General features: G+C 43.9%; 1 protein-coding gene across 3 annotated transcripts in view; it reads left to right on the top strand.

The window, feature by feature from the left end:
• entpd6 (ectonucleoside triphosphate diphosphohydrolase 6) overlaps window positions 1-11,364 on the top strand; it is a 44,728-nt gene extending 33,364 nt beyond the window's left edge. For 2 of the 3 annotated variants that reach the window (XM_047352215.1, XM_047352217.1), the window contains 9 exons: window positions 3,114-3,149; window positions 4,792-4,880; window positions 5,034-5,113; window positions 7,771-7,835; window positions 8,676-8,777; window positions 8,864-9,009; window positions 9,885-9,941; window positions 10,489-10,595; window positions 10,683-11,364. In XM_047352215.1, coding sequence (XP_047208171.1) covers window positions 3,114-3,149; window positions 4,792-4,880; window positions 5,034-5,113; window positions 7,771-7,835; window positions 8,676-8,777; window positions 8,864-9,009; window positions 9,885-9,941; window positions 10,489-10,595; window positions 10,683-10,794 — 794 coding nt within the window. In that variant the 3' untranslated portion in view covers window positions 10,795-11,364. The remainder of the gene's footprint in view (window positions 1-3,113; window positions 3,150-4,791; window positions 4,881-5,033; window positions 5,114-7,770; window positions 7,836-8,675; window positions 8,778-8,863; window positions 9,010-9,884; window positions 9,942-10,488; window positions 10,596-10,682) is intronic. The other variant, XM_047352216.1, reaches the window with a different exon arrangement.
• The last annotated feature ends 16,237 nt before the right edge of the window (window positions 11,365-27,601 follow it).

Raw genomic sequence — 27,601 nt, 5'->3', positions numbered from 1 at the left:
GGTCGTTGTTTCCATCATTTCTGAGGTCGTGGTACCATCATTTCTGAGGTCGTTTGTTTTCCATCATTTTCTGAGGTCGTTTGTTTCCATCATTTTCTGAGGTCGTTTGTTTCCATCATTTTCTTAGGTTGTTTGTTTCCATCATTTTCTGAGGTCGTTTGTTTCCATCATTTTCTGAGGTCTTTTGTTTCCATCATTTTCTGAGGTTGTTTCCATCAGTTTCTGAGGTCGTTTGTTTCCATCATTTTCTGAGGTTGTTTCATCATTTTCTGAGGTTGTTTCATCATTTTCTGAGGTCGTTTGTTTCCATCAGTTTCTGAGGTCGTTTCCATCATTTTCTGAGGTCGTTTCATCATTTTCTGAGGTCGTTTGTTTCCATCATTTTCTGAGGTCGTTTGTTTCCATCATTTTCTGAGGTCGTTTGTTTCCATCATTTTCTGAGGTCGCTTGTTTCCATCATTTTCTGAGGTCGCTTGTTTCCATCATTTTCTGAGGTCGTTTGTTTCCATCATTTTCTGAGGTCGCTTGTTTCCATCATTTTCTGAGGTCGCTTGTTTCCATCATTTTCTGAGGTCTTTTGTTTCCATCATTTTTTGAGGTTGTTTCCATCATTTTCTGAGGTCGTTTCCATCATTTTCTGAGGTCTTTTGTTTCCATCATTTTCTGAGGTTGTTTCATCATTTTCTGAGGTCTTTTGTTTCCATCATTTTTTGAGGTTGTTTCCATCATTTTCTGAGGTCGCTTGTTTCCATCATTTTCTGAGGTCGCTTGTTTCCATCATTTTCTGAGGTCGTTTGTTTCCATCATTTTCTGAGGTCGTTTCCATCATTTTCTGAGGTCGTTTGTTTCCATCATTTTCTGAGGTTGTTTCCATCATTTTCTGAGGTCGTTTCCATCGTTTTCTGAGGTTGTTTGTTTCCATCATTTTCTGAGGTCGTTTCATCATTTTCTGAGGTCGTTTGTTTCCATCAGTTTCTGAGGTCGTTTCCATCATTTTCTGAGGTCGTTTGTTTCCATCAGTTTCTGAGGTCGTTTCCATCATTTTCTGAGGTCGTTTCCATCATTTTCTGAGGTTGTTTCCATCATTTTCTGAGGTCGTTTCATCATTTTCTGAGGTCTTTTGTTTCCATCATTTTCTGAGGTTGTTTCCATCATTTTCTGAGGTTGTTTCCATCAGTTTCTGAGGTCGTTTCCATCATTTTCTGAGGTCGTTTGTTTCCATCATTTTCTGAGGTTGTTTCCATCATTTTCTGAGGTTGTTTCCATCAGTTTCTGAGGTCGTTTGTTTCCATCATTTTCTGAGGTCGTTTGTTTCCATCATTTTCTGAGGTCGTTTGTTTCCATCATTTTCTGAGGTCGTTTGTTTCCATCATTTTCTGAGGTCGTTTGTTTCCATCATTTTCTGAAGTCGTTTATTTCCATCATTTTCTGAGGTCGTTTGTTTCCATCATTTTCTGAGGTCGTTTGTTTCCATCATTTTCTGAGGTCGTTTGTTTCCATCATTTTCTGAAGTCGTTTGTTTCCATCATTTTCTGAGGTCGTTTATTTCCATCATTTTCTGAAGTCGTTTGTTTCCATCATTTTCTGAGGTCGTTTGTTTCCATCATTTTCTGAGGTCGTTTGTTTCCATCATTTTCTGAGGTCGTTTGTTTCCATCATTTTCTGAGGTCGTTTGTTTCCATCATTTTCTGAAGTCGTTTATTTCCATCATTTTCTGAGGTCGTTTGTTTCCATCATTTTCTGAGGTCGTTTGTTTCCATCATTTTCTGAGGTCGTTTGTTTCCATCATTTTCTGAAGTCGTTTGTTTCCATCATTTTCTGAGGTCGTTTATTTCCATCATTTTCTGAAGTCGTTTGTTTCCATCATTTTCTGAGGTCGTTTATTTCCATCATTTTCTGAAGTCGTTTGTTTCCATCATTTTCTGAGGTCGTTTATTTCCATCATTTCTGAAGTCGTTTGTTTCCATCATTTTCTGAGGTCGTTTATTTCCATCATTTTCTGAAGTCGTTTGTTTCCATCATTTTCTGAGGTCGTTTATTTCCATCATTTTCTGAAGTCGTTTGTTTCCATCATTTTCTGAGGTCGTTTGTTTCCATCATTTTCTGAGGTCGTTTATTTCCATCATTTTCTGAAGTCGTTTGTTTCCATCATTTTCTGAGGTCGTTTGTTTCCATCATTTTCTGAAGTCGTTTGTTTCCATCATTTTCTGAGGTCGTTTATTTCCATCATTTTCTGAAGTCGTTTGTTTCCATCATTTTCTGAGGTCGTTTATTTCCATCATTTTCTGAGGTCGTTTGTTTCCATCATTTTCTGAAGTCGTTTGTTTCCATCATTTTCTGAGTTGTGTTACGTTATTGAAGCTGAATGTGATTCAGTTTCATCGCTCTGGTTTAAACCATAAAAGCTCATGAAGAAACATCAGGTTTGATGCTCCATGAATTAAACTGGAAGGAGTCATATTTCAGTGGATTTAGTGGAGGTTTAGTTCTCTTTAGTTTATTATTGTTGATTGCAAAACGTTTGCGTGGATTTCCTCACATTTTCACGCAACGTTCATTTTAGTACATGCTGAGTTGTGTGTAAAACATTGCGAGGTTTTTTGTGCATACGTACATGAGGCCGCTGGTCTTTGAGAAGGTAAATCTCTTTGTTCTGACTGTAATTTACCTCCCTTGGATGCTGTCTCATCTAAATGTTGGTTATGAAGCTGCCTCTCCATCTGCATTCAGAACTAGAAGGACTCCCATGTTCAGAACCACTGAGAACTTCATGAATTCGACCATGCACTTCAGTTTGTTCATAAATGTGAAAACAGGTAATTTCTGTTAAATAATAAATTAATAAAGAGATTAATTAAATAAAAATGACTAAATTGAAACTAAAGACCATAAACAGATTCAACAGCAGAACATGTGATGTTTCAGACTTCAGACCTTCCAGAAATGAAAGCGACTTGGACGTGGTTCTGCCGAGTTAACTAAACTCCACCTGAACATGTCTGGAGATGATGTTGCTTCTCCTCTTATTGTTTGTAATGTTGCCTTCAGATGATGTTTCTGTTCTCTGACAAGCAGAACATGATCAGGTGGTTTTCTTCTTCTTCTCCCTTCAGGAATTTCTGCTTGGATCACCATCAACTTCCTCACCGGTAGGTAGAACCTCACCAACACCTCAGTCTCTGACACGATGTACTGATCAGATCTGAACCTTTAACACCTGGAGCACAGGTGAAAATGCTGCATCTACGCACTGAGGTGTTTTTCTAAAAGTGGATTTGGTTTGTTGATCCAGATGGATCTTTTAACCCAAACCCATCTCTAAGGTGGTTGCAACTTTCTCTGTGAGCATTTTGAAGAACGATTGTTCACCTCTGAAGGTGCAGCAAATAGAAACCATCTCACCTGCTCACCTCATCTTCTTCTTGGACTTTCATCTCATGCAGACAAGGTTTAAACCAGCAGCCCTCTTCGTGTTAACTGGGAGGACTGGACCTAAAGCAACTGGTTCTGTAGGAAACCAATACTTCATTTGGACCAGTTGAGAACAGGTTCGGTTCTTCTGCCTTTACCCAGCCTCTTCATCTTCACCTCCTCATCATGGTGCACTCACTGACCCTTGGAGCGATGGAAGTTAGAACTCTTGATGTTGGCTGTTAGCCGTTGGGTCCTAGTTACATCCAGCCCGCTTCAATCCAAATAGAATTCAATCCAAGGTCCAGTTCCTGTGTTTTAATCCACTTCCTCTCATTACGGCCCGTATCATCAGATTTATTAGATTCTAGAGTAGTCCGATTGGGAATGAAATTCACTTCCATCAAGTCTAATTTAGTCCAGTTTTTAATTGAAAGCCACCAGGAGGATACTGGGAATTATTCTGTTCAGCAGAGCAGTTTTACAACTGAAGGAACCAATCGGGTCGGACTGAAGCTTTTATCAAAGCCTCAGCATTTGGACTCCTGTTGAACTGTTCTGATGATTCTGTTCTCACTGATGGAGGTCAGATGATCTGCAGGTGGCACCGATCCTCAGTCTGAACATTTAAAGCGCTTTGTTTAGAGATGGCTCCTCAGAGGGCTGATAGAACCAGCTGCAGAACCAGCACATGATGCATCCAAACCAGTTATTGTCACACCCATCATGGACCAAAGTCCAGTTTGAACCAATGAAAAATGGGAGCACACACTTAGATATGATGGGATCCTAATGGAGGGGGCCGTGGTTCTGAGCTTAGTCTAAACGTTCCTGTAGAACCACCCATGTGGTTCTGCCTGGTTATTTTGCTGCTACTTGAGTCCAAGCTGCTAAGGCGCTGAATTAACGAGCTGTAGTGAACGCAACACAGTCCAAACTTGTTCCATCCAATTACAAGAGACAGTCCAACAGCAAAAAGTACCGGCATGTCCGGCTCCACCTGAGTTCACCTGCTGGTCCAAACTCAGGAAGACGCTCCCAGAGTGTCACATAGTTACATCCAGAATGTTCTGACTGCTGATAGAGAACTGATACAGAACATTTGTAGTTTGTTAAAGAAGAGCAAACAGTTCAGCTTTTAGCTGCTGCTGGAACAACAACCCATCAGAACTCCAGTAAAACCAGTTTGGGACCATTTAACCATCCTCTTAGGTCCTCGGTGCTGAAGGACTGAAGCCCAGTTTGGTCTCCACAGAGAGAAGCATATGATCACCACAGGGTAAACCCTAACCTCTCGTGAGTTTTCAGCAGGTTTTGGATCTGGTCCATGAAGTTTGGTTCTGATGTGATAAATGACTAGATCCTTCTGTTTCCTTTCAGGTGGTCTTCACAGCTCTGACTCACCCACTGTGGGGATGTTGGATTTAGGCGGTGGCTCGACTCAGATCACCTTCAGTCCTCGTGATGAGGTGAGGATCATTCAGAGATGACCCGGAAAGGAAAACCCACTTTGTCCTCCTCAAACAACCAGGGTGGCTCCATTTTAGAGCCTCTGACCTGCAGCAGAAACTGATCCAGTATCAGTGTTAAGGAATTAAGTTTGTTTCTTATCTTCTGTACAGAAAACGATCCAGACGTCCCCAGTCAACGACATCAGGTCCTTCCAGATGTTCAACAGCACACACACCGTCTACACACACAGGTATACACACAATTCAATTCAGCTTTATTTCTATAGCCCCAATTCACAACACATGTCGTCTCAAGGTTCTTCACAACAGTCAGGTTCATACATTCATATTAATCGTAATCATTGAACAGTTCAGTCAGATTCAGTTATTTATTCAAATTGGATAAAAAGTTTTTCTATCTAAGGAAACCCAGCAGATTGCATCCAGTCAGTGACTTGCAGCATTCACTCCTCCTGGATGAGCATGTAGAGACAGTGGACAGTCACTGGTGTTGACTTTGCAGCAATCCCTCATACTGAGCATGCATGTAGCGACAGTGGAGAGGAAAAACTCCCTTTTAACAGGAAGAAACCTCCAGCAGAACCAGAACCAGGCTCAGTGTGAGCGGCCATCTGCCACGACCGACTGGAGGTTTGAGAGAACAGAGCAGAGACACAAAGAGAACAAAGAAGCACTGATCCAGGAGTACTTTCTATGGGAAGGAAAAGTAAATGTTAATGGATGTAGCTCCTTTAGTCGATTCATCTAGAAAGAAAGAACAGATAAACTCTGATCCAGTTTTCAAGGTTAGAGTCTGAAAGAGAGAACATAGAGTTAGTCACAGTAGAAGCTCAGTCAGTAGACATGTCTAGGAGAGAGAAAGGGTTAAACACTGAAAGACAGGGTCATGTGGATCATCTATAGAAGGTGAGCATTAAGTTGTTGCCAGCAGAAGCTCAGACAATTCCCCTCTCCAGAAAGGTGTCACAGGTAGACACAGAGTCAGGCCAGGTGTAGCTTCTAGGAAGAGAAAAGAGAGAACAAAGTTAAAAGCTGAAATAACAGCAAATAATGCAAAATTAGAGAGTAGTGTGAGAATGTAGTGAAGAGGGTGAAAGTGGTCATTATGTCCTCCAGCAGCCTAAGCCTATAGCAGCATAACTACAGAGATAGCTCAGGATAAACTAAGTCACTCTAACTATAAGCTTTATCAAAAAGGAAAGTTTTAAGCCTAGCCTTAAAAGTAGACAGGGTGTCTGCCTCACGGACTAAAACTGGGAGCTGGTTCCACAGGAGAGGAGCCTGATAACTAAAGGATCTGCCTCCCATTCTACTTCTAGAGACTCTAGGAACCACCAGTAAACCTGCAGTCTGAGAACAAAGTGCTCTGTTAGGAACATATGGACCAATCAGATCTCTGATGTATGATGGAGCTAGATCATTAAGGGCTTTATATGTGAGGAGGAGAATTTTAAATTATATTCTGGATTTAACAGGGAGCCAATTTAGGGAAGCTAAAATAGGAGAAATATGATCTCTCTTTTTAATTTTCATCAGAACTCTTGCTGCAGCATTTTGAATCAGCTGAAGGTTTTTAACTGCATTTTGTGGACATCCTGATAGTAAAGAATTACAATAGTCCAGCCTTGAAGTAACAAATGCATGGACTAGTTTTTCAGCGTCACTCCTGGACAGGATATTTCTAATTTTGACAATGTTCTGGAGATGAAAGAAGGAAATCCTAGAAACCTGTTTAATATGAGATTTAAATGACATGTCCTAGTCAAAGTTAACACCAAGGTTTTTAACTTTATTATCGGAGGTCAATTTAATGCCATCCAGGTTAAATGATTGACTAAGCAGTTTCTTTTTTAAAGACTCCGGTCCAAAGACAAGTTTTTATATCTTCAAGACATGCTTGTAGTCCATCTAACTGGTTGGGTTAATCAGGATTTATGGATAAGTAAAGCTGAGTATCATCAGCGTAACAGTGAACATTTATCCTATGCTGCCTGATAATTTAACCAAATCATCTCGATCAAGCGAAGGTTTCTTGAGTAAAGGTTTAATTACAGCTACCTTAAAAGTCTCTGTCTACACACACGGTCTGGCCATTCAGAGTAACTAGCAGACTGTAAATCAATGACATCACTTCCTTCTCCTAGAAAGGGCCCCATCTCCTTTTCTCAGCTTGAAGGTGATCACTGCAACTTCTGGGGTCAGAAAGGTTAAAATTAGCTAATTTTAGGAGCTCAAACATTGAACTAGACAAAACAAACCATTACATCACATAGCTGCTGATTTGTCACTGATTTGCAGACAAATGAAAACTTTAAAGGCAATGATTCATTGTCCTTTTTAGATTTCTTTGGCACTAGTGGCCTTTATCAACAGAAAATAGGCAGAGAGAGAAGGGTGCAAGACATGCAGCAAAGGCACAAGGTCGGGAATCGAACCCACGGTTGCGTTGAGGACTATAGCCTCTGTATGTGGGGTGCTGGCTCTACTGCTGCACCACGCAGCAGTATGTTTCACTAATCTGCCATGACACCCCAAAGTATCATAAGACACATTTCTTTGCTTACTTTCTGCTTTTATTTTGCCAAAACCTCCAGAAGTTGCATCGACTCCGGTTCCATCTGCAGGCTTTCCCCCTAAAGGGGGCGCAGGTGTTGCTTGGATCATTATCGGGGTGTCGGTACTGAAGGTTGTTTTGGACCTATATGTTTATATGAACCGTTTTTATTGGCATACGTTTATCCACCTTAATGTCAGATTTCTAAAGTGATGACTGAAGCTGATATAGAATCACACAGAGACTAAACCTCTAGTTCCTCTGGACCTTCAACATATTATCCAATCAGTCAGTAACTTCCTATCCAACTGTGGTTCCTCTGTCTGTATGCAGCTATCTGGGTCTGGGTCTGATGTCAGCTCGACTCGCCATCTTAGGAGGCGTGGACGCTCCGCCCCGTAAGTGCCTGACCTTCTTTTTCTTCTTGTTTTCCAGCTGGCTGTCCTCGCTGTCAGATAAATAAGCCATTATCTAATCTTCTAATAACTCGCTGCTGGATTAATTCCTTGCCTGGCAGCTGTTGCTGCGGTTTAGCTGCTGGAAGAAGCTGCAGATCAGGTCCACTCAGCTCGTTCTGCCTCGTTATTAATGAGAGTGGGAGCAGATAAGATTCATGTTCATCTCGCCTGTTGGTGTCCACCACAGGATGGTCTGAGTCTAGTGATGGATGTGACTTTCAACTGCATCATTTCTCTGCAGAATAACTGAGGACCAGACACACATGGAGCAGTTATTGTTTCTGTGAAGACTTTATTCTGTTTGGGTCACTTTTACTGAACATTTAGAATAAATCCTTAGGAATGTTTCATTGCTTCGTCAGGGCTGGAAGAAGATCCCTCAGGCTGGAGTATGGTGGTGTTCACCATGAGGAGGAAAGCTGGTTCCATTTAAGTCACTGATATCATTGTCAGACTGAGGAACAAGAATCAGAAACATCAGAAAAATGTCAGGATATCAAACATCTGCTGTGTGGAGTACCATGAAGAAGAGCCAAGCTGGTCCTGGATCAGAGTGATGGACAGAAGAAAGTGGGGAAACGGAAAGAAAATGGGAGCATGGTAGCGGAGGTATTATGCTTTGGGTCTGGATGGGTGCTTCTGGGACTGGAAACTGATCCTCACTGGTGATGGAGCTGCGGTTGGTAGATGAACCAATGAACTGAGAACCTATGAGTGTGTGGAACAGGAAACAGGAAGTAACCTAAATAAAAGTATTGTGTGTTTTTGTGTTTCCTGCAGTAGGGGGCAGCATTGAGCTGGTCAGCCCTTGCCTTCCCCCAGAGTTTTCAGGCAGGTGGGAGCACGCTGACGTCGTCTACACCGTGAGGGGTCAGAGGGCAGGTAAAGTGATCTGAATGGTCGCTCAGCTCAGAGATTACCCATCATGCAGCTGCAGCGGGTAGGAACCTATGTGATTTTTTTTGCAGGGGAGCCGGTTTACCAGGCGTGCCTGAACAAGGTCCAGAAGGTTCTGTACAGGAAGCTGACCAAGGCGTCGGAGGCGGCAGACGCAGATTTCTATGCCTTCTCCTTCTACTACGACCGCGCCGTTGACCTCGGGGTCATCGGTAAGGTCAGGGACACTACTGCCCTGCTCCTCGCCTGCAGGCACAGACAGACCACATGACTTTGATATTCACATTGTCAGTCAGAAGTAAACTCTCTGAGAGCTGCTGCTGAGCTCCACAAACTTTAATTGGTTTTATCTTCAGAGTTCAGAGTAATTCCCTGACGTAGAAGGAATCAGGTGATTGGTTCAAGATGAATGCAGCTCACAGTGAACAGCCACAAACAATCTTCTGAACCCTTGCTGCTAAATCAAGTACCTGGACCTGCTCCTTCAATGGATCCTGGTTCTTGGAGTCCCAGGATCTTTGGGCAGAAGAGCAGCATGAAGCTAATTTTCCTTCATGTGTCATTGACCAATCAGAACACAGTATACTGCATTTGACCAGAAAGCAGGAGAACAAGCAGGATAAAGCAGATCTATGTTGGTGCTGAAGATCAGGTTGCTACACTAGACCTTCAGTCTCTTTCCTGACTCTGACCATCCAAAGGTTCTGAGCTACTGAGATCTCCACCATCTGGAGAGTCAGATTTTTTAGAAACCTCCAAGGATAGAACATCATCACCTAAGTGATGCTGGTTGGGATCCAATAGGACCAAAGATCTGCTGCAGAACAAGAGCCCAGGAGAGATTAGAACTTTAAACTCATTCAAACTGAGGACTCAGGGAGGATGAGACCCATTCAGGGCAAATGGTTCCTGGATCTGTGAAGGTTCTCAGGAATGTGGAGCTTACTGAGGGCTTCTCTGTTTGCATCAGCATGACGGATAAAAACAGCTGCAGTAATGGGTTCTGAACTGGTTCATGTCATCTTTACCTCCTGCAGACTGGTTCTGTTCATGTTCCAGATTTTCTGATCTGTTTCTGTTCTCTGGTTGCAGATGAGAAGAAGGGAGGAACTATCAGAGTCTCTGACTACATCCAAGCTGCTGAAAGAGGTGAGACAGCGCCCCCTGGCTGCATGGATGGTCATCATAGTTTTAGTTAGCAAGCTTCAAACAGGTCCCAGATCAGGCAGGTCTGAGAACTTCCTCAGAACTTGAGTGAAGCTTTCACACCTTGTTCTCCTCACACTGACTCTAAAATGTGAGTTAATCACATGTAGGAGACATCAGGACCACCAGAAGAAGACCATGAAGGTCAGACAGACATGGAGGCAACGCTTGTCTCAGGCCAGGCGAGATTAGAAGGATCTAAAGGACCATCTGAGAACAAATGAATCAGATTCAGATGATGTCAGAGTATTTATTAATACTTGTGGGCAGAAGTTATTGGAAGCTGCAGATGTTGAGATTTTTGGTTTCAGGGTAAATGAATCCAGAATGTTGGATCAATCATTCTCCAGCTGCAGCAGCATCCCATCTGATGGTCTGTAGTTTTAGCTCCATGAACCTGGATCCTTACCTCCATCTGTGCTCCTGCTTCTGATCATGTGACCTGGTACATGTCTGTGATTGGTGGATTTTAACCAGCTCTTTCCTGCAGTATGCAGTGGTCTCCTGGAGCCACAGAGACCCTTCCTCTGTCTGGACCTGGTCTACATCTCAGTCCTGCTGCAGGAGCTGGGCTTCCCCCCTCGCAAGCAGCTCTGGGTGAGTCTGGACCCAAAGAACCAAATGAGTATTGATCTGTAATCTAATTAGTTTCTGATCAATCAGCTGTTTTCTGACCCGTCACAGCTGGCCAGGACCATCAACCAGGTGGAGACCAGCTGGGCCCTGGGGGCCACCTTCCAACACCTGGAGTCCTGGCGGAAACATTGAGTCAGAGCTACTGCAGCTTTTATTTTGAAAGGCTCTGCAGAAGATCCTGGTCCTGAAGAAGACCTGGTCCAGATTCTGGAAGCAGCCTCTGAGCTTCAGCTGGATCTTCAAGGTTCCTGAGCTGGAGGATCCCTTGGAAACATACAGAATCTGACGCATCATCAGCTGCTCCTGTGACCTCACTTCCTGTTTATTCATCAGCAGCGTCATTAAAGCTTCAGATGGAAGTGTCCTCCTCGGTTCATCTCTCTGTTCAGTGCTGGTGGTTCTGGGTTGGTTCTGATGTCTGGCCCAAAACTGATTCTTCAGTCTGACTAAGCAGAAAACCAGAAACAGAACCACTGATCGAAGGGCTCTGACATCACTGCAGTTCATCGGAAAGAAACGGAAGTTCTGAACGGTTCAGGTCAGGCTCTTACTGCCCAGAGGAAGCAAATAAGGCGTGTTCTGAAAATCCAATTAGGCTGTTTTCAGATGAAGTTCTGAAGATCCACATAGATGGTTCAGATGCAGAAAACAGCACAGTTTGAAGTCCTGAACTGGTTCTTATTCTGGGTTTTGTTTGAATAAATTGTGAGAATAAAAGTGTCTGAACAAACCTGGTCTGGTCCACATCATGTTCCAGTTAACCCAGTAAGTTCTCCCACTGCTTTCTTATTTTGGTTCAGTGGGAAGAGAACCTTGACCACATGTTAATGTGCCCCTGGGCAAGGCACTCAACCTGAGCTTCCTGAAGACCTGTGTGTGAGTTCTGAGACCCGTCTGCAGGAGACCCAGCTGGGTCAGTGTTCTGCTGAGTCATCTGTATGAGTAGAATAGTTCTGTATGGGTCCAGTCCACTTGTCTCATGATGTTTCATTCAGTTTATTTAAACATAAATAACGACAGATGTCATTTAAATCCCATATTAAACAGGTTTCTAGGATTTCCTTCTTTCATCTCCAGAACATTGCCAAAATTAGAAATATCCTGTCCAGGAGTGACGCTGAAAAACTAGTCCATGCATTTGTTACTTCAAGGCTGGACTATTGTAATTCTTTACTATCAGGATGTCCACAAAATGCAGATAAAAGCCTTCAGCTGATTCAAAATGCTGCAGCAAGAGTTCTGATGAAAATTAAAAAGAGAGATCATATTTCTCCTATTTTAGCTTCCCTTCATTGGCTCCCTGTTAAATCCAGAATATAATTTAAAATTCTCCTCCTCACATATAAAGCCCTTAATGATCTAGCTTCATCCACCTGGAGCAATGCTTTGTGTTTTTGAGCTCTGTCCTCCTAGCTGATAGCTGCTCCCACTGAGCCTGGTTCTGGTTCTGCGGATGTTTCTTGCTGGGTCATTCCTCTCCATTGTCGCCACATGCTTGTTCTGGAGGAGGTCAGTGAAGTAATCAGCTGGGTTTCCTTAAATAGAAACTCTGGAACCAGAAACTGAACTTGACTTCAAGTATAATTAGGACTGAATTGGGACACAATAATTCATTAATATGGGATCATAAAGTAAGTATTGACTGTGAGATTGAAGTGAGAAAAAAAAAGCAAAAACAGAAAAAATCTGTTGGGGTGTAAATACTTTTTCACAGTTATGTTTAAATATTACCTCTGAATGATTAGCGCATGAGTGTATGTGCAGTTCAGTGGCGATTGCTCTTTCCTCTCTATTCACCACCGGGTCCGTTTCTCTCCAGTTCCGAGACCCAACCAGTGAAACCAGTAAAGTATTTACCTTGTGAAATAATGAGAAATGGTTAATTATAAAATCAAGATTTAATGCCAAAATGATCAGTGTACAGAGTATATAATTGAACAGATACGGAGTGATATTCACCTTCGGTACCGGGCCCCCCTCAGCCCATCTTAGGGTCCTGCAGGATCGTGAGTTCTGCTTTTATCTACGCCTGTTCTTAACCTTCCTAAAGGTCATCCTCTTGTATCAGTTTATCTTTGACTATGTGTTGCATCTTATGTGATATCAACAGTTATGTTTTCTAAGCTGTAGCAGTGAGCGGTGCTGCAGAGATATTTAATTAGGACAGATGATTAGAAAATCAGAATCAGAATCAAACATCCATAGCAGCTCTAAGACTGCAAGGGAAGCTCAGCTTCCCCTAAAATATCAAAAAAATAAGTGATCAAATATATACAGGTCCTTCTCAAAATATTAGCATATTGTGATAAAGTTCATTATTTTCTATAATGTAATGATGAAAATATAACATTCATATATTTTAGATTCATTGCACACTAACTGAAATATTTCAGGTCTTTTATTGTCTTAATACGGATGATTTTGGCATACAGCTCATGAAAACCCAAAATTCCTATCTCACAAAATTAGCATATTTCATCCGACCAATAAAAGAAAAGTGTTTTTAATACAAAAAACGTCAACCTTCAAATAATCATGTACAGTTATGCACTCAATACTTGGTCGGGAATCCTTTTGCAGAAATGACTGCTTCAATGCGGCGTGGCATGGAGGCAATCAGCCTGTGGCACTGCTGAGGTCTTATGGAGGCCCAGGATGCTTCGATAGCGGCCTTTAGCTCATCCAGAGTGTTGGGTCTTGAGTCTCTCAACGTTCTCTTCACAATATCCCACAGATTCTCTATGGGGTTCAGGCCAGGAGAGTTGGCAGGCCAATTGAGCACAGTGATACCATGGTCAGTAAACCATTTACCAGTGGTTTTGGCACTGTGAGCAGGTGCCAGGTCGTGCTGAAAAATGAAATCTTCATCTCCATAAAGCTTTTCAGCAGATGGAAGCATGAAGTGCTCCAAAATCTCCTGATAGCTAGCTGCATTGACCCTGCCCTTGATAAAACACAGTGGACCAACACCAGCAGCTGACACGGCACCCCAGACCATCACTGACTGTGGGTACTTGACACTGGACTTCTGGTATTTTGGCATTTCCTTCTCCCCAGTCTTCCTCCAGACTCTGGCACCTTGATTTCTGAATGACATGCAGAATTTGCTTTCATCCGAAAAAAGTACTTTGGACCACTGAGCAACAGTCCAGTGCTGCTTCTCTGTAGCCCAGGTCAGGCGTTTCTGCTGCTGTTTCTGGTTCAAAAGTGGCTTGACCTGGGGAATGCGGCACCTGTAGCCCATTTCCTGCACACGCCTGAGCACGGTGGCTCTGGATGTTTCTACTCCAGACTCAGTCCACTGCTTCCGCAGGTCCCCCAAGGTCTGGAATCGGCCCTTCTCCACAATCTTCCTCAGGGTCCGGTCACCTCTTCTCGTTGTGCAGCGTTTTCTGCCACACTTTTTCCTTCCCACAGACTTCCCACTGAGGTGCCTTGATACAGCACTCTGGGAACAGCCTATTCGTTCAGAAATGTCTTTCTGTGTCTTACCCTCTTGCTTGAGGGTGTCAATAGTGGCCTTCTGGACAGCAGTCAGGTCGGCAGTCTTACCCATGATTGGGGTTTTGAGTGATGAACCAGGCTGGGAGTTTTAAAGGCCTCAGGAATCTTTTGCAGGTGTTTAGAGTTAACTCGTTGATTCAGATGATTAGGTTCATAGCTCGTTTAGAGACCCTTTTAATGATATGCTAATTTTGTGAGATAGGAATTTTGGGTTTTCATGAGCTGTATGCCAAAATCATCCGTATTAAGACAATAAAAGACCTGAAATATTTCAGTTAGTGTGCAATGAATCTAAAATATATGAATGTTAAATTTTCATCATGACATTATGGAAAATAATGAACTTTATCACAATATGCTAATATTTTGAGAAGGACCTGTATTGTTGTGTGTTCATGTCATTGACTAAATATGCGCTACAACGCGCTCAACTTTTGTTCAGAATCAGCTTCTTATCTCTGGTAACGATGCAGCTTTCCTCTCACTCATTCCTGCAGCTTCACAGCTTTAAACAGTGAGTTCAATAACGAAGTAAAAATGCTGGGCTTTGTCGCTCAGCTTCTGCATGATGATTGGATGATCTGTCTGAGGCTGAATCCCTGAAATCAGCGATCTTGAAATTGAGCTTCACCTCCATGAAAGACCAGCATCCACCACTGGTGCAGTTGTATAATGGTGCAGGTACAGGGGTTGGACAATTAAACTGAAACACCTGTCATTTTAGTGTGGGAGGTTTCATGGCTAAATTGGACCAGCCTGGTAACCAGTCTTCATTGATTGCACATTGCACCAGTAAGAGCAGAGTGTGAAGGTTCAATTAGCAGGGTAAGAGCACAGTTTTGCTCAAAATATTGAAATGCACACAACATTATGGGTGACATATCAGAGTTCAAAAGAGGACAAATTGTTGGTGCACGTCTTGCTGGCTCATCTGTGACCAAGACAGCAAGTCTTTGTGATGTATCAAGAGCCACGGTATCCAGGGTAATGTCAGCATACCACCAAGAAGGACGAACCACATCCAACAGGATTAACTGTGGACGCAAGAGGAAGCTGTCTGAAAGGGATGTTCGGGTGCTAACCTGGATTGTATCCAAAAAACATAAAACCACGGCTGCCCAAATCACGACAGAATTAAATGTGCACCTCAACTCTCCTGTTTCCACCAGAACTGTCCGTCAGGAGCTCCACAGGGTCAATATACACGGCCAGGCTGCTATAGCCAAACCTTTGGTCACTCATGCCAATGCCAAACGTTGGTTTCAAAGGTGCAAGGAGCACAAATCTTGGGCTGTGGACAATGTGAAACATGTATTGTTCTCTGATGAGTCCACCTTTACTGTTTTCCCCACATCCAGGAGAGTTACGGTGTGGAGAAGCCCCAAAGAAGCGTACCACTCAGACTGTTGCATGCCCAGAGTGAAGCATGGGGGTGGATCAGTGATGGTTTGGGCTGCCATATCATGACATTCCCTTGGCCCAATACTTGTGCTAGATGGGCACGTCACTGCCAAGGATTACCGAACCATTCTTGAGGACCATGTGCATCCAACGGTTCAAACATTGTATCCTGAAGGCGGTGCCGTGTATCAGGATGACAATGCACCAATACACACAGCAAGACTGGTGAAAGATTGGTTTGATGAACATGAAAGTGAAGTTGAACATCTCCCATGGCCTGCACAGTCACCAGATCTAAATATTATTGAGCCACTTTGGGGTGTTTTGGAGGAGGGAGTCAGGAAACGTTTTCCTCCACCAGTATCACGTAGTGACCTGGCCACTATCCTGCAAGAAGAATGGCTTAAAATCCCTCTGACCACTGTGCAGGACTTGTATATGTCATTCCCAAGATGAATTGATGCTGTATTGGCCGCAAAAGGAGGCCCTACACCATACTAATAAATTATTGTGGTCTAAAACCAGGTGTTTTAGTTTCATTGTCCAACCCCTGAATCTCCTGCTGGATCTCAACGATCCTCTGATCTAGGGACAGAAACCATCCAGTCCAGAAGGGGAAGCTGTTTTGCGGATTTTCTGCTGGTTGGAGGACAGAGGATCAACCACTGCTGTTCAGGTATAGTTCCTCAGAGCTGAGAGGTGCTGCTTTCATGGTCTTCATTTCTTCTGGACGTGGACCTTTATGGTTCTGTTGAAAAATCATCAATCAGAGCTGGACCACTGATTTGATGAGGAGAACGTCAGTCTGATCATGGGGAGTAACATCCAGGAGGGATACCCACACATTGCTCTGACCGGAGACATTTTCTAGTTCCTGGAGGATCCAGAGGTGCTCCCAAGCTAGAAGGGATATATAGTTCCTAGAAGGTTCTCAAAGCAAATGGAGGTGCCCAGGAGGCATCTTGAGCAGCTGAACCTTCTCACCTGATTCCTTTTATGTCTATATGAAATTAGCCTCTGCTTAATAAAAGGAAGCCTGGTTTATAATATTAATTTGGACTGAGACTGATCATATTTCATCATGTAGATGCGTGTAGAGCAGGAGAACATGATCTCAGTCCCCACAGGGATCCACTCGTTTATTTAACCTGCAGGTCTGGTCATTCTTTATGCAGATGATGTATTTTAGATCCATCAAACCTCTCATGGAAATCCTTCTTCACCAAGAGGAACATAGTGGAACATACAAACATGAGATCAAAATGTTTTAATGACGAGAACGTCAGAGATCCAACAGCAGCAGCAGAACATCTAGCATCTCTGATCACAGCAACACTGTGCAGAAACAGCAGGGGGCGGGGCCTCGTGAGAGGGGCGGGGCCTCAGAGGAAGGCGTCACACCATTCCTTCAGGCCCTGGGCGCACGATCCGGCCTGCCGAGGCCTGAAAACACAGAACCGGATATCAGCCTGAGATTCTGGAACAAAAACAACAAAGATGAGCCAGTGAAATACCTGATGGACCTGTTGGAGCAGAGCTCCAGGTCCGTTCAGGGTTCTGATTGTGTTCAGCAGCAGATGCATGTGAAGAACTTAGAAATGTTCCCAGAGGGTTGGTTCCCCTTCATGGGTTTTTCATTTTACCCATTTAGTTTTTTCTGCAGCTGGAGATGATCCAAAGTTCTGCTGAAGAACATCCGTTCTCCTCTGAAACTAATGTTCCAGAATCAGTACCAAATAATTACATTTTATACAAGAAGTTCTGCTGCATCATCAACTCTTTAGAATCACGGCAGTAGAACCTGAGCTGACAGCTGTTTGTTCAGACATGGAGACCCGGTTCCTCTCAGAGGAAAATGATGCAAAGTTACTGAGAGGAATGAACAGAAGCTGATGGACAAGACCTTCTGGAGGACTGGAGGAGGTCCAACCTGTAGTCCGGGTTCTACCTTATCAAAGCATTGATCCTCCAGCTTCTTCCCCAGAGTCTCTCCGATTCCCAACAGAGCCGTCACCGGTTTGTCTCCCATCGGTTCTGCCACGAAGTTCCGGTGCTTCTGAGACGTGGTCAACATCCTGGAAACAAAGGAGAAGGTTAACTGGAACCTTCAACCATCTGAAACCTTCAGTTCAACCAGAGTTGCTCGGGTCCAGTTCAGTCGGTTCCGGGTTTTATTAGATTTGTCTAAATAAGGAAACTCCTGCGTCGCAGAATATTTGACTCCAAATTTATTCTAAAAGTTAAATTTGTGACCAAATCACAGCAAAACTCATGAAATTCATCTGCAGAAGAAAAGCAGGACCACCGTGGAGGTCAGAAGATGGAGCTGCAGAGGGTTTCCATGGAGCTCCACCTGATGATGGCATCAGGAGCAGAGGGATGTGGTGCCTTCCACTTGAACCAGGAGAGTTGGATTTTCCAGTTCCGGTCCTCCAGCTGCTCCCTGCTGGGTCTCCAACATGACTGATGAGGATCTGAGATTATTTGTCTGAACTTCCCATAAAGCAGCAGCTGACACTAATCTGCAGAACTTCTGTGACCCGGTTCCTTCAAAGTCTGAACTCAGGAAAAAAAAATAAAAAAATCTGTCAATTAAACCTGCTCGACCCGGCTGGACCTCAGGTCCAGATTTACAGTACCAATCAAACACATCACCTGAGTGTCCTACTGTCGCATAGAGCAGGGATCAGCAGAACCAGCAGCCAATGGAGCCCGGTGTGGTGGGTTTGGAGGAGGCTGGAGGACGTCCAATCATGGTACGTGCAGCAGTGATCCGGTGGAACCAGTGGGTTCTTCCACTCACTCAGGGGGAACCCAGTACAGACTACACCAAGGAAGGCTCATCATACTGAGCACCGAGCCTTAAAGAACCTCAGTCCAGGCACAACTACTGGACCTCAAACCACCATCAGGTTCAGACTGAACACACCGGGACCGAAGACATCCTGAGTCGTGTCTTCAACCTTCTGAGACAGTCCCCTGGTGAAGTCCATCAGCACCAGAACATGATTGGCTCAGCAGACCTGCTGGATGTGGAGGTCCGGTTCTATCAGCTGTGGGGTTTTTTCTGAGTCTGGTGCAGCAGACGCAATTTATCACTTTGTTTCTTTACTTGGGCCAGTCCAGTTTATTATCTGAACTGGTTCTGGCTTTACAACAAACTGACCCAAGCAGCTAAAGACTCAACGAAACCAGTAAAACCAGTGCTCAAACAGAATCACACGGACATCTCAGACTGAACCCTGCTGTTCGGGAACACAAACCGAATCAGTACGTTCCCTTACCTGCTGGACTGCACCTGCTGCACCACCTGGACCGGGGTCATGTGCTGCGAACAGAAACACGTGAAAGCCAACTATCAGAACCACCTGGAGACACGTCACACGTTGACATGGAGCGGCCCGCGTGGGCGGACTCACCTGCACTCAGAGAACCCTGGAAGTTCAGTAGAACCAGAGAAAACCTCGATCATCTAGAGCTGCGGAGTCCGACGTCATGACGCAGAGAATCACAGATTGTTTGTGACGTGATGCGTCACTCTGCAAGCGTTTCATTGATTATGAGTCTGGAGAACGTTTCTGAGCTTTTTTTGGAACTTCCTTTTTACTTCCGTCGACACCATTTAGATCCAATCTGTAGTTTAAGTTTGATTTTCTGCTAACTGCTGTTCTGATCGGATCCTGGCCCAGCCTCGGGTACCAGAGAGGCCGCAGCTTCTCTGGGAGCCTACTGGACTGGTGTTTAGAGCAAACACTGATCGTGTTCTCTGGAGAGGTTGGGTATAGTTGAACTGAGGGAGTCTAGAATAAATGCAAAACAGACACTTTAACATCCAGAACCACCACCTCACAACAACAGCAGGTCCCTTTCTTTACTCTTACTGCCCTGTTTGCAGTCTGTGTTTAAAGGCTGACTGCTGCTGGTGGGAGTCTGGAATATGTTGGGATTGTGATGCAGGATGGTTCAGAAGATGGACTGGAAGCAGTGGTTTTTCCCTTGTCATCTCTGAACCTGTGCAATGGGTTGTTCTGAGTCATCCTGGGCCTTCCTGAGCTGGGCCGTCCTGCAGGTGAACGTTATCTTGTTTGGGTTTACTACCTGTTCCTGGAGTTCTAGGTGGGTCAGGCTCTGCAGAACACCTGTGATGAAGCTCTGTACCAGGTACCTGTGTGTGTGGTTCTGATGGTTCTGTTCTGGATTTAGCTTTCAGAAGTTTGCTGGAATTTTGGCCCATTTCTTTCTGACCTAGTTACTGGTTCAAGCTTCCCCCCTTTTCCTCCAAATGTACCGATGGTCACTATGTTGTTTCTGGAGTGATGGCTTCTTCCTCTCTGAGTGACCTTCCAGTCCATGTTTGTACAGGACCAGTTTCACAGTGGATAATGACTCACTTACCAGCATCAGCAGCATCTTTACAACCTGTCTCCTTCCTGAACACTATTATGGATGGACATTCTCCTGATGTTTGTACTTACAGATAACTGAACAGAGGAATGGGGAAACCTTCAGGTATCTGGAAATTGGACCACAGGATGAGCCGGACTGGTGGAGGTCCACGGTTCTCTTCCTGATATCTTGACGGATTTCTTCAGATTTTTCCATGATATCACACAAGGAAGCAGTTTGAGGTGTTCGTCCATTTAACTCAAATATCGTAAATTAACCAATCAGAAGCTTACAGAGCCGTGACATTGTCATCATCTGGGCTTTCCAAACTATTTGAAGGGGTAAACGTGTCCCCATTTATAGTATTTGTGAATATCTTATTGTATTTTACTTGTTTATGCCTTTTCTGTATTTAGTGATTCATTAAAGTAAATGTTTTTTCAGCGCATTTGTTATGTGATAAAGTGAGGAATTATTGAGTTTGTTGGAAAGTCTAAATGTTTTTCTTTTTAATAAGTTGTTTTATTTTAATTTTTTTAACAGTGTCCTGTCCGGCAAAGGAGCTCAGAAAAAGTCCAACAGATTTATTTTCACAAGTGGAGCCGTTGTGACTATGAATCTGAGAATATTATTTAATATTAATATTTTAATATTTTATTAAATAATATTTGGGTCTGTTAAGGGTTGTCCTGTGAATACCAGCCCAGTAAGGTGATGGTATTAGGACAGAATAGAAAGGGTGAGACGAGCTCTGACATTATTGAACAGCATAAACTCTGCACATATATGGAATAAATTCACACAATTTCTTAAAATACAAGAATTTATGAACAAAAATAAGTCAACTCAAAGTCAAACATATTTCAATCAATAAACTCTTTACTTTGCTAAAACAATCCAACTAAACTACTAAGCAAAATTAAAGAATAATGAAGACTAATGGACTATGTACAATATAAACAAGTTGATTAAAGATGATTGATAATTATGACCAAAAGAGTGATGTAACATTACCATGCAATGTTATTTATGTTTGAGAACCAAGGATTATCTTGAAGAATCTGGAAGTGAAGTTAAGTTAGTTTTGGAACCAACTTAGACAATAATCAGCAACATTTAGACAACCATTCACAATGTAAGATCAGATAAAATATTATTTTAATAAAATAATGTTTTAAATAATGATCTGCTGAATAAAACCAACCTTCTGGATGACTAATTCTCAACGGTGTCTCATTAGCTGCCTTTATTTATTAAAATAATATTTGAAGAAATATTATTGAGCATTTTGGAAAAGAGCCAAATCTTTCTGGAGAAATGGGGCTTAATGGTGTTTACTTAGTTATCAGATTTAGTAAAATGATGTTTAGGGAACCATTATTTACTGGATTGAAAACTAAACCTTTCTGGGTAAATATTCTTTAGCAGCAGCACATGTTCTTAGCTGTTAGCAGTTAAGCTAACAAAGAAGCTGATAGCTTAGCACCAGAATCAAACACACACCTTTAAAATACCGTCAATAAAAAGGTTAAAATGCATAAGCGCGGACGGCGCATTATGATCAATGTTCTGTGTTTAAAATCACCTTTTAAATAAAGTTTGTCTTAACTTTAAAAACACACAAAGGACACAAAGCTGAACACGTGTGCTGCAGATAGCCTGCTAGCACCAAGATTGCTGAGTTCAACACAAACAAAACCAAACTTCATAAAATGAAAAATGTTTAGATCATTTCATCCTAAATTACTGCTCTCTGCCCAAACCCTATCCTCATGACCCATAGTGAGGAGGAGTTGTCCGGGCGACGATGAAGTTTGAAGAAAGCTCTGTGAACAAAGGTTAGCTTCCAGCTAACCTCTGGAGCAGTGGCTGGGCAACCAAGCTGTACGTTACCATGGTGATGCGGCTCCAGTTGTCCTTTCAGACTGGAAAACCGCTCCGCTCGGCTTCGTAGAGACAGCGTCTCTGCAGGGACTTCTCTGGAACACAGTTTGCTTCTGCAGGCCTCAGAGAGAAAGTCAAGCAATCCTTACACCTTAATTACCCCTTTTTATGAATCAATACCGGATTCTTTCAACAGTATTTCATCCATACTTAACTTAGTGCATATGATCGATGATCTTATGACATCCTTGGATCCAGTTTGAAGAGTTTATGTCTGTTTGCCAGCAAAGAGACATTAGAGCGATGGGTCTCTCTGTCCAGGTCCCTGTGTGACCCGCGTAGAAGAGACAGGATGTAGCAACAGCTGTGCTTTTATTTGGACAGTGATGTCACAGGAAGTCCGCAGTTACCCCGTTTCCTGGCTGTGCCGGAAGTAGGTTAATGCAATTTATTTTGAAAGTTCCAGGAAAGTTTGTACTGGCCTTTCACGTTGTAACCATGGCTGTGGTCCCAAGAGAGCATTACAGCTCACGCTTCAAAGCTCTGCTTGATATTTATAAAATAAACTTTATTAGAAACTGCTTTGAGATTATTTCAGTTGTTATGGACACGGAGACAGAAATGAAAAGGAAAGTAAATAAGCACGAAAGAGAGGGGGGCGGGGCAAAAAGGAAAAGGGGAGAGAAGGAGAAAAGAATGGAGGACAGAAAGAAGGATGAAGAGAATATAAAATAACACCCTGCTTGCTTCAAAACCTGCAGAAACATTCATATTAACATCTTTTTTACCAAAAGTGCACGGTACTTATGAATGCAAGATGTATTTAGTGGTAAATGCGGCTCAATATAGAACATTTGTGTATCTGTTAACACTTGAATCTAAACACCTGTGGGTGTAAGTGTGAGCACGTTTGTGTATACAAGGTTTCTCCATAAAAATGTGCAATAGTGAGTGTGAAGAGCAACAGATCTGCCCCCCAGTACAGATACAGCAGAGATCTGAGCCACAGACATCCAAAGATCCCCCAGGGCACAGGAACCCCAGGAGAACCATCGTTGGGACTACCGTAACCCCCAGAGACACCAACCACCAGCAGGTAGTGTGGCGGGGAGGAATAAACTGATCCAGGAGAGGGAGCAGCCCAACCCCCAATGTGACGCAAAAAACCGGCAGACAGTCACAATCACACATTCCCAAAGACAAACAATATTGGATGTCGTACACTCACTCACACATACTCTATACTCCCAGGTCCAGGTGCCGATACCCCATAGGGGCAACCAGCTCCTGGACCCTGGAGGTGGTCCCCTTCCCTCCAGGGGTGGAGACAGTCAGACCGCCCCAGCACCCGAACCTGGTCCGGGCTCGTACCTGAACCTGAGCGACACAGACCCCGACCCCACTAAAACTGAAAAAACAGCTGTTCAGAGAATCTAATATATAAAAGATGTTTGGAGTTATTTCACATTTATTTGTTGCTACATAATTCTATATACATTACTTCATAGATCTGATGTCCTCACTATGTTTCCATGATGTAGGAAGTCATGAGAATAAGGAAAAGCTACTGAATGACAAGGTGTGTCCTTTTCTTGACCAGTGGTGTAAATCTGAACATCTGGGTTATCTTCAGTTTGCAATTGTTATATTTAATACATGCTGTATCAAATCAGAATGTTTTGTAATCTGTGTAGAATATAAATGACATTTTAAAGTTGAACATATTTTCACTTCGGGGGCAAGAGCCTTCAGATGTGAAGATCCCACCGCCCAACAAGCTGCCGTTCCTATCATGAAACTGAAAAACCGGACTCCTGCAAGTATCTAATGCAGCAGAGACGGAACCAGAACCAGAATTGTTCAAGTTATCCATATACACTGCTCAAAAAAATAAAGGGACACTCAAATAACACATCCTAGATCTGAATGAATGAAATATTCTCATTGAATACTTTGTTCTGTACAAAGTTAAATGTTCTGACAACAAAATCACACAACAATCATCAATGGAAATCAAAGTTATTAACCAATGGAGGCCTGGATTTGGAGTCACACACAAAATTAAAGTGTAAAAACTCACTAGAGGCTGATCCAACTTTGATGTAATGTCCTTAAAACAAGTCAAAATGAGGCTCAGTATTGTGTGTGACCTCCACATTCCTGTATGACCTCCCAACAACACCTGGAGATGCTCCTGATGAGACGGTGGATGGTCTCCTGATGGATCTCCTCCCAGACCTGGACTAAAGCATCCGCCAACTCCTGGACAGTCTGTGGTGCAACGTGACGTTGGTGGATGGAGCGAGACATGATGTTCCAGATGTTCTCAATCAGATTCAGGTCTGAGGAACGGGCGGGCCAGTCCATAGCTTCAATGTCTTCATCTTGCAGGAACTGCTGACACACTCCAGCCACATGAGGTCTAGCATTGTCCTGCATTAGGAGGAACCCAAGGCCAACCGCACCAGCATATGGTCTCACAAGGGGTCTGAGGATTTGTGGCCTGCTGGAGGTCATTTTGCAGGGCTCTGGCAGTGCTCCTCCTGTTCCTCCTTGCACAAAGGTGGAGGTAGTGGTCCTGCTGCTGGGTTGTTGCCCTCCTACGGCCTCCTCCACGTCTCCTGGTGTACTGGCCTGTCTCCTGGTAGCGCCTCCAGGTTCTGGACACTACGCTGACAGACACCAAACCTTCTTGCCACAGCTCACATTGATGTGCCATCCTGGATGAGCTGCACTACCTGAGCCACTTGTGTGGGTTGTAGAGTCCGTCTCATGCTACCACGAGTGTGAAAGCACCACCAACATTCAAAAGTGACCAAAACATCAGCCAGAAAGCATCGGTACTGAGAAGTGGTCTGTGGTCCCCACCTGCAGAACCACTCCTTTATTGAGTGTCTTGATAATCACCAAAGATTTCCTCCTGTTGTCTTTTCCATTTGAACAACAAGATGTGAAATTAATTGTCAATCAGTGTTGCTTCCTAAGTGGACAGTTTGATTTCACAGAAGTTTGATTCACTTGGAGGTATATTGTGTTGTTTAAGTCTTCCCTTTATTTTTTTCAGCTGTGTATAATTCATTTCAGGAGCTTCTTGTTCACAGCCGGGTCACTTCCTGTCCTTTTTCTGTTTCTGACCTTATGGATCAGATTGTGAGGTAACGTGGTTTGATAATCTGGGTCAGAACTTCTCAGCTGAACATTGGACAGAACTGTGTTAAATTAGGACAGTAAAGCTTGGATATTTCACCCTCATCAGATATGAACTTGTGGTGGGTTTAGGCAGCTTCATCATGAATACTGGTTTGATCCAGATCATTGAGAAGATTCTGGAAGAACCAACAGTAAAAACAGGTCTATTTTGACCACAGAGATTGTTTTTAATCCTTTCAGGAAGTGATGTTGCGGATTTTAAATCTTCTCCAGAATCAGTTTAGAAATGAGGTGAAGTTTAACTAAAAACATCTACATCTTTTTTTGTTGTTGTAATGTTCGAAGATGTTTGGTTCTGATGTTTTGGATCTTTAAATCTGCATTAGTCAGATCCGTTTCGTTAAACTAAAATGAAAAGCTTTTATCTTCAGACTGACCTCATTTCACAGCCTGTTGGGGCCAACAACGCTTCTGTTCTCTGCACCAGTAAACGTGGTTTTATTTTCCTTTAGTACCATCCTCTGGGTTGAACATCCAGGATGGATCTACAGGATTTCCTCTATCCATCCGGCCTGCAGAACTGGAAATGTTCTTTACTAATGACATAAAACTAATTTTTCAGATTTCCTGCAATGTACTCGTTGTCTTCCACTTTATCCGGGACCGGGTCGCGGGGGCAGCAGACTCAGTAGACACCCAGACGTCTCTCTCCCCAGACACCTCCTCCAGCTCCTCCGGGGGGAACCCAAACCGTTCCAAGTTAGCCGACAGACATAGTCCCTCCAGCGTCCCCTGGGCCTCCTCCCAGTGGGACATACCTGGAACACCTCCTGAGGAAGGCGTCCAGGAGGCATCCGGTATAGATGCCCGAGCCACCTCAACTGGCTCCTCTCGATGTGGAGGAGCAGCAGCTCTACTCTGAGCTCCTCCCGGATGGTCGAGCTCCTCACCCTATCTCTAAGGGAGTGCCCGGCCACCCTACAGAGGAAGCTCATTTCAGCCGCTTGTATCCGGGATCTCGTTCTTTCGGTCATGACCCAAAGTTCATGACCATAGGTGAGGGAAGGAACGTAGACCGGCCAGTAAATTGAGAGCTTTGCTTTTCGGCTCAGCTCTCTCTTCACCACAACGGACCGGCACAGCGCCCCCATTACTGTGGCAGCTGCACCGATCCGTCTGTCGATCTCCCGCTCCATTCTTCCCTCACTCGTGAACAAGACCCCGAGATACTTAAACTCCTCCACTTGAGGCAGGAACTCCCCTCCAACCTGAAGAGGACAAGCCAAGCCACCCTTTTCCGGTCGAGTACCATGACCTCGGACTTGGAGGAGCTGATCTTCATCCCAGCTGCTTCACACTCGGCTGCGAACCGCCACAGCGCATGCTGTAGGTCTTGGCCAGAGGGGTCCAGCAGGACCACGTCATCTGCAAAAAGAAGAGACGAAATCCTCTGGTCCCCAAACCAGACCCCCTCCGGCCCTTGGCTGCGTCTAGAAATCCTGTCCATAAAAGTTATGAACAGGACCGGTTACAAAGGGCGGCCCTGCCGGAGTCCAACATGCACTGGGAACAGGTCCGATTTAGTGCCGGCAATGCGGACCAAACTTCTGCTCCGCTCGTACAGGGACCGGATGGCCCCTAATAAAGGGCCCCCGGTTCCATACTCCTGGAGCAACCCCAAAGGGCATCACGAGGGACACAGTCGAAAACCTTCTCCAGGTCCACAAAACACCTGTGGACCGGTTGGGCAAACTTCCATGACCCCTCGAGTACCCTGTAGAGGGTGGAGCTGAGGTTCGACAATCGGTCGGACTCTCCTCTCCAATACCCTGGCGTAGGCCTTACCAGGGAGGCTGAGGAGTGTGATCCCCCTATAGTTGGAACACACACGGGCTCCGCTGGAGGACTGCTACGGGGAGCTACCCTCGATGGCTCCGCGCAGGCTAAGGGGCCTCGGCTATCTGCTGGTTTTTCAACAGCGCGGAGCCGGGCCTCCAATTCAGACACCCTCGCCTCCAAAGCTACAAAAATGCTACATTTATTACACGTCCCATTATCACTAAAGGAGGCAGAGGAGTAACTGAACATCTGACACAGAGAGCAGGAGAGAGGAGAAGACTCAGAGAAACAGCAGAATGGGTAGCCATGATTAAGCTAAAGCTAAGCTAGCGACCCTTTACCACTACTAGAAAAACCGTGTAAAACACGGAGAGTCCCCAAACGTTAAAAGTAGCAACAGAAACTATGTGTTTTAACTTGTTTAGTAAGAGATATTATAGTAGAGAGAAATCAGATCAAACGAGAGAGCTTCACACACCAAACAATTTACCAAGTGCAACAGTGAGAACAGGAAGTGACGAATACGCCTTTCCAGTCTGAACCTACAGGCGCCTTATGGGTAACAGAGTCCGATTGTTGATCTGATGTCATTGTTTACTGATAGGCTGTCTGCAGCTCTGATCCAATAAACTGTTGTCATTGATTCAGGTTGGTTCTGTTTTTTTTTTTTTTTTAAATGCTGACATTACGAGAACTGTTTGATCCAAACATTTTTCCTCTGAGGTGAGAAAACTTAAATCAGAAATGTGAGTGACTGGCGCCCCCTGCTGTTTAACTGCTGAGTTCAGTGAATGACTGCTACA

This window comes from Girardinichthys multiradiatus, chromosome 22 (genome assembly GCF_021462225.1).
Source record: "Girardinichthys multiradiatus isolate DD_20200921_A chromosome 22, DD_fGirMul_XY1, whole genome shotgun sequence".
Classification (NCBI taxonomy): domain Eukaryota; kingdom Metazoa; phylum Chordata; class Actinopteri; order Cyprinodontiformes; family Goodeidae; genus Girardinichthys; species Girardinichthys multiradiatus.
This window is presented reverse-complemented; position numbering and strand designations above follow the sequence as displayed.